The 8,054-nt window shown below is 31.5% G+C and overlaps 1 protein-coding gene across 1 annotated transcript; it reads right to left on the bottom strand.

The window, feature by feature from the left end:
- Positions 1-2,195: 2,195 nt before the first annotated feature.
- Positions 2,196-6,379, bottom strand: LOC11438291 (protein LAZY 1). Its single transcript, XM_003621698.4, has 5 exons — positions 6,267-6,379; positions 6,097-6,166; positions 4,097-4,962; positions 3,094-3,283; positions 2,196-2,309 (listed from the first exon to the last, which is right to left on the bottom strand). Exons 1-5 carry the CDS (start codon positions 6,270-6,272, stop codon positions 2,290-2,292), a joined length of 1,152 nt encoding a protein of 383 aa, XP_003621746.2. The 5' UTR covers positions 6,273-6,379; the 3' UTR covers positions 2,196-2,289.
- Positions 6,380-8,054: the final 1,675 nt, after the last annotated feature.

The raw sequence follows: 8,054 nt of genomic DNA, 5'->3' as shown, positions 1-8,054 counted from the left end.
ATTTTTATTTTGTTTTAAGTATGTCTTCATGGTGTTTGAAGAAATGTCCCAAGAAAGCTTAACTTGCTGGAACAGATTTTTGATTGCAAAACTAGATGCGGCACCCACCTACTTCAACATCCTCACCACCAAACAAATTGATTTTGGGCATGTGGATACTTTGGACAAATTCGAGACCATTTATAGTCAAATTGTGCTTGCAGAAGTCAAAGAAATGATATTCGCCGGATAGATTTAAAGACTATGGACCCTCTTTTCAACTTTGCCATAGATCAAATGTGGAAGAATTTGTCATGGTTGTTTGAATCTAAGGATGGGATAGGAACTGCCTCCTTGTATTTGTGTTATGTGTATCAAATCTTGGCTGACTTAGTTTTCATGTTTAGTGTTAGTGTGTGAATGGGGTATGTCCTTACACATTTGTTTCCAATTTGGTTGTACCCTTCTCTATGAATGAAATGGTTTGTTTGTCAAAAAAAAAAAAAATGTGCATCCTTCATATTTATTTGAATGAGGCTCTTTAACAAAACATGAATTAAAAATGAATTTTTAAGCGTAAAAAATTTATATTTAATTCATCTCTTGTTAAAAATTTCTAATGTTTTGCAAGAGAAAAATCCATTATATACTAAACATGACTACCAAAAAAAAAAAAATGATTGATACATATGGGTTGACTTAAAATCAAAGACAAAAAATGGTGATAGAAAATATTTGGAAGACTAAAAGCGAAATTTGAAAATTTATAAAGACTCAAAACTTATTTAACCCTATTAACAATGCACATATATATCCTAAAGACCACCGTTATACAATGCTGCCTAAAAAGCAACTAACTTAGACACATTGATTCAACTATTATGGGTCAGTGCAACAAGCGAATTAGAGAGTCGAGTCAATGTGAATCAATAAAACAACTGGAACTTCTTTGTGGTGCTCCACATTTCTATAGGACTTTTCTACTGACATTCTCCAAGGTCTCATCACTCGTTAACTGTAGTTAGGGTATTCACGATGTGATTTGAATAAGTCTTAATTCCCAATTCCTTACTTCTTCTTCTTCTTTTTACAATTTTATCATTCCTTGTCAATAAAAGTGGAAAATGCTAGTAGTAAAATTTTTTGAATGAGTAACGAAATTTACTTATGTGGTTTGATTCAGGTTGGTTTTAAAAGTGATACAAAATTCGATCTAATCCAAACGACTTTCACAAAACAACATCAATACATCCAATAGTATTCAATTTTGTACGATTTTTGCATTTTTTTTTATCAGTTTGCAATTTAATTTTGAATCGGTTTAAATTTGAACACTCATAACTAATAACTACCATTATACCATATCTATCCGATAATGGTGATTCAAACGTCATAACTATTTAACTTATGATCAAGGATCATCCTTAAAGCGCATCTAGCCTATATTAGAGCGCACCTAGCCTATAATCTACAACTAGTACATATTTTTTAGGGGAATCTACGACCAATACATGATAAGACATAATTTTATCATGAACAATGATATAAAATAAACATAATCTTCAACATCATCACATTCTTTATAAGAAACTAAACTAACTCATCTAAATTGGCATCAAGTAGAATCGAACTTGAAGCCTTGAAAAGAAGCACACTCCTACCAATGTCCCAAACTAACACCATCGAACCAACCCAAATAGGTCACATCATCACAATTAGACAATTACATTGATGAATCAAAAACCAAAACAACAGAAAGACTATTAAAAGCAAAAATAATTGATATATCACAAAAGAGACATGATATTTTTTACGACTATTTTAAAACAACTTTTAAGATAACTCTGTCATGCCTATATATATAATAAAAAGAAGGAAAAAAAATTGTTATCCCAAAAGATATCCAAACATTATTTTTCATCACAAAAACAATAGAAAGACATACTTGCTTAACACTGAGGTGTGGATAGAAATGCCTGCATGACATAATACATGGCTACATCTACATGGACATTTCTAAGTCAATTATGCTTTATATTGTCAACTCAATGTCTAAAATTTACTGTTATTATCAATATTATTATGGATAAACTTTCCATTTCATAGTACAATCTATGAGGCAGACATTGGAGATGACAACCTCAATTATTCCATTTATCAACCCAAACTGCTTCATATTATATAATACTTTTGGTATTTGTCACAAACAGTAATTAATAAGATCCACAATATATAAGTACAAACACGAGATTACACATTACTAATAGAGGATAACAACTTAAAACAGCCCAAATAATTCTTCTTTTCCTTTCAAAGCTCTAGAACTAAATCTGCAATATGCATAGAAAAAACAAGTAAGAACAAACAAATGCATATATAGGCGTGCTAAAAGTAGTAGGCATGGTGTAACAGAATATGGGCTCCAGCCTCAAAATGGCATATATCCCACAAAAGAAGGGATATACTTTTAGCTAATTGTTTTTCTCCCATCTGTTTTTGCTTATTTCCGTCAAATAATCGAGCGTGATTAACTTACGTAACTGTTTTTTAGCGTGAGTTAACTCATGTAGGACTGAAAATGAACAAAAATAGATAGGAGAAAAGCAATTTCCGTGACGGACTTCTAATAATATGACCTAAGAGTAAAATTGATACTTAACGAACATATGTTTCATCTCAGCTAAGATCGAAGTAGGTTACCAACACTCATTCTAATATTTTTTTAACTCATTTTTATAGTGGCTAAAAATTATATGAGCTCGTCACTTTAGGTGGAACTCACGTGAATTTATTCAATAAAAAATGAATATTGAAAAGAAAATATTAAAGCAAACATTGATAAGACTGTTCATCAAAAATCAATCATTTTATTTATGATTCATCATTTTCAAAGTTAGGATATGATATGTTTGCCACACACTACTAGTGATTCATTTTCTTCTATGTATTGTTCTTTTTTGTCATTTTTCTTAGTGATACAGTGAAAGGAGGAGGATACAAGTAGGGCTTTCTCATTATTGTTGTAGGTAAAAGAATGCATGTGTACATTATAATTATTTTCAGGTGTAAACAATATTCATAGACATAGCATATGAAAAAATAATGTATACTTACAATCTGCATCTGTTTTGATCCAATGCTCTCTGTAAGAAGATGGATCTTCTTCTGGATGCACAAGGTAGCCTTTGTTGGGACCTCCATCATTCATATTTTTCTTCTTGTTCTCATTCTTTCGATGTTTACCAGATTTGTGTCCAACTGTTGAATTTTCTGGATGAACTTTTTTCCTGAACATATGGAGAATCTAGAAACCAAAACCAAAACCAAAACTTATAATCATGAACAGAACAATACCATTTATCTACCAAGACCAAAAACAGTGATGTGAATAGGTCAGAACAGTTTACAGAGGCCTATGGTCTAGTCTACGACAGATCAGATCAGATTATTCTTTTTTAATAAACAAAGAAGATCTAGACTTTCTTAGAAGTCCATTTGGCTTAAGTTCAGGCCAAAAACCATGTAAAAAGCCTGACAGCCGACCTATTTAGGTAAATATGAGTAATATCGTAAATATTTTGTGAAAAAAAAAACATTATTCTTTACCGTGAATTTTAAATTATCCTTATAAAATTTTCAAATTTTGTTGATTGCTCATTATGTTCTTTAAAATTTGCAAATTAATCCCTACTTTTTTCAAATTTTGAAAATTGGTCAATATGTAACTTTTCAAATTTTGCAGATTGCTCCTCTAGCTTCTAAAAAAATTAAATTTGATTCAAACTTTTTAAAATTATCATTTTAAACCACTATTCTTATAGTATATATTTATATTTTTACTCCAAAACTTTTAAAATTTATATAAACAAGTCAATCTTAAACAAACATACTGCCCTATCCAAACAACAAAAATTACAAATAAAGAAAATTAAATTGAAGTGTTTAAATTACTTAAAATTCTAAATTCTAAAATTTTCAATTACCTTATTCAAACATTAAAAAAAAATTAAACAAAATCACTATGTCATGATAATTTTGTCAAACTCACGACGATTCCAAACATGCATTTGTTCTGGTTAAAAACAAACAACGTAAGACATAAAATTAATATGCACACCTTATTGAGTTTAGTCTCAGCTGAAGCAGAATCAACATTTGCACCATTTGTAGATGAAGAATTTTTAGAACATGAATGAAACATTCTTTTTTTCAGCTTTTCTTTCACCATATTCAGAGCAGAAGAATATTTCTCAGCATCCCTTTCATTTCTTTTATCAAATTCTTTTTCAAATTTCATTCCAAAAGAAATTTCATCAGCCAATTTACTTCTCTGAAAAAGTTCACCAAGTGAAGTCCTATGTTCTTTCTTACCAACACTAGTAACTGCTGTTTCAGACATTTCAACAGCTGTTCCAAACAAATAACCTTGTAAAGGACAAACAGCATTTGTGTCTGTTCCTTCAATTGGTTTTCCACTTATTGTTACTATGCTGACATGGCTACTTCTTCCAGTGCTGACATGGCTACTTCTTCCAGTGCTGACATGGCTGTTTCTGCTTGAAGAATCATAGCTTAGTACATCATCTTTTGTTTCAGCACCAAGAACTTTCTCTAACTCATCATTTATGAGTTTGAGATCATTTTCAGTTACTTCGTCTTCGTTTTCATTTTCGGTTATGGTTTGAACTGAGATTGGAAATGATGGTGTTGATAGATTTGATGAAATTGGTTGGTCTGATCCAAGTGTTCCAATTGCAAGGAAGCCAGGGAAGAGATCAAACATAGCATCATCATCTTGTGATTGTCTGCCATATTCTTCTTCATGTTCTTCTCTTGTTGATTCTAGACCAGCAAATGATTTTCTGAAGTTGTTTTGAGTTTTTTGTGTTTGTTTGTTAAATCTGATTCCAAGATTTGGTTTTTGATGATAGTTTTGTTCTTCATCAAGTGATGGTTGCCCTGATAGACAATTGCAAGAATTTCCTGCGATAGAGAAAATTGATTTTCGTTAAAAGCGAGTTTAAGGCTATGAAGCACGGATACGAACACAGACATTGACACGCCGACACAGCTAATAATTTAAAAAAATCATTTAATTCAATGTAATTACAAGTGTCGGTGTCGGACACAACACATGTCCGACACCGGGATACTCTTATTCCGAGAAATGTCCGTGCTTCATATGTTAAAGGTAATACGATGTCTATTTAACTATGTTTATGTGAAAGCGAGTAGAACCAAATATTGTAGTATGAAAATTACTTTTGGAAGCAAAAGTCACAAATCCTATCTTCATATAGAACCAATTTTAAACAACAAAAAAAGTCAATCATATTTGAGGACCTTTAAACGTGGCAAATTTTAAGTCTTCATTCTTCCAAAAGGGAGTCCAAACATGCACTTAGAGTCAAGATATGAATAGGAACAAAATGGGATTTATTGAACTTAAAAGTTATAGTGGCCGTTTGGAACCATGTTGAAAAGGTCCGCTAACACTGATTATCTTCCAGCTCAAAATTGTTGATTTAGACAACAACATTTGAAGAGGTGTCCTCTTAATTAGACAAGAGTAATACTAGGACGAGTGACTTACGAAGAAGTTATGATGTTGCGTCTTCTATTGATTGATACAAAAGATTTTTTGAAACATTGTATTTTTTCATGTTGATTTATTTTTATTAATACTTCAAATTTAGCACATAACTTGTCTTCTTGGGCTACATTTATGTTCATGTGCATGCAAGATCATATTATAGTTTACTCCTCCATGGCTACATACTTTTGTTCCAAACTCATCTATGATTGGTAAATTCATTGCTCATGCTCTACTAAGAGTTTTTACTATTTTATTTTGATGGCGATCAAGGTTCTGTTTGAAAACTGAGTTATTGGAATTTGTCTATTTTATTTTCATAAGCTCTCTAAATAACTTATGAATAAAAAAACAATTTTACTTTATTTTATTTTATATAGTCGAAATAATTTACACATAAGTACTTATATGCTTATGTTATACATGTTTAATGCATGTTAGAAAAAAACATAAATATAGTGAAATGTATATTTTCTAGTAGTAAATAAATGTATATGTAGCTTGAAAACAGCATGTTGACTTACCAATGACCAAATCTTTGAATGGTTCTGTACTACTATTCTGACGAAATTTCCTATGCATCCAGCCAAGTAACTGCAACAAAGAATTGCATAAACCAACTTAATTAGAAGATAATTTTATATGATTGCTTTTAATTCTGCAAAAGCTTGCATTTTTTGGAAATTGATCTTACCGTCATCTTTTGATATTCAAGAAAAAATTTGAGCTCTAACTTGAGAAGATAATGTTAATGAATGAAATTGTGATAGTTTATATAATAAAAAGAAGTTACATGAAATTAATGAGAACAAATGTAAAGAAACATAAAGATACATACAAATATTGTTTGCTGTTATATCTCAACATTCAATCAAGTGGGGTCCTAATGAACATTCTAATCTAGATCATGTGCAAGGTCGAGTTAATAGTAATGTTTATGATTTGGTATATGTGCACCATTTTAATTTCTTGAGTCCATTATTAAGACTTCATGCATAGTTTAAATTGACTTGCTCAAAATATATATGGTTGATATTTAAACATGCATATATATTAGGCTTAATTCCACTTTTGGACCTATATTTTTCCAAAAGTTGCGGTTATGGATCCCTAACTAATTTAAATATAAAACAGCCCCCTATGTTTTGATTCTTTGGCAGTTTTGAACTCCAAGGCAAAAAAAAAAAAAATTGACACGTGGACGTGGCACCTCACTTAGGGTGCCACGTCAGCGTTGACCGAGTCAACAATGGACTGGAGGTCCAAAACTGCCAAAGAATCAAAACATAGGGGGCTGTTTTGTATTTAAATTAGTTAGGGATCCATAACTGCAACTTTTGAAAAGATAGGGGTCCAAAAATGCAATTAAACCTATATATTAAGTATAGTAACACTTTTGTATGGAAGAAACATGTTGTGCCTCGTGCATTCTTTCAATAGTGATTAACTATTTTTTCTTTTGATTTGGGGGGTAACCCACATCATTGGTGGGGGCCAATTAGTATTTTAGTTGGATGCTAATGGGGCAAAATTAACTATTGCATACTGTATACTAAACGTGAGTTCATGTTCATGATAAGGAAATAATCTCTCTATCAAAAATCTTAGCAAAACACTTTCCAGCACATACTTCTCAACGTAGTAAAGCTCAACTTGTAAAAAATATTGAAATTATTGAGTTGGACGTCGTGATTGGAGTTTGAACCACAACTTCATCACTAGTGTCTGTAAATTTTAATGATTATTGTCATTTCGTCTATTTAAAAAGAAAAATATATACATGTGTTTTGAGCTGTCGATTATATTTAATATTTTCCTATCAAATAAAATTTGGTTTTTTTTTACTTTTTATAACCAACAATTATTCATGTAATCAACATCCAATTAATTTAATTATTGATATATTTACAAATTAATTTATCTAAGGTTTCTTGGTTAAAAAGTTATTCATCAAGTAAACATATACCAACTAAATCATTTTAATATTTTTGAGAACTGAAGTTTCAAATGCTTGTATTTTACCTTTGATAATTTTTAATATATATAAACTATTATTTTCATAAAATGTTACGCACAAACACGACAGCGGCGTGTGGTAGCCGGTTTGTTTCAGATCCCCACGGTGGTCGCCTCCTCCCTTGTGCCGCCGTGGTTTGTTTCATTGGAGTTTCTCTGCGGTGGATTAGTGTCGATGGAAGGGTGGATATGGATTGTTGATGGGTTTCAGTTCTTGTTATGGTTGACTTAATTTGGGTTTACTCCGGATTCGGATCTCTCTCATGGTGTTAAGACCTTAACGCCTTTGTTTCGCTTTGTATTGTTCTGAGCAACAATGTAAACGTTTGGTGGTTCGGTGAGGTTGGATTTGGTTTCAAAACCCTTTTACGGGTACGTTTCGGTGTTGTATTGGTCCTCCAAGATCATGGATGTGCTTCGTAACAAATCTTCTAGGCTAGAAATGGTCATGTACCTGTTGTCTGTT

Source organism: Medicago truncatula, chromosome 7 (assembly GCF_003473485.1).
Source record: "Medicago truncatula cultivar Jemalong A17 chromosome 7, MtrunA17r5.0-ANR, whole genome shotgun sequence".
NCBI lineage: Eukaryota > Viridiplantae > Streptophyta > Magnoliopsida > Fabales > Fabaceae > Medicago > Medicago truncatula.
Note: the sequence above shows the minus strand (reverse complement) of the source record. Positions and strands in the feature narration are given on the sequence as shown.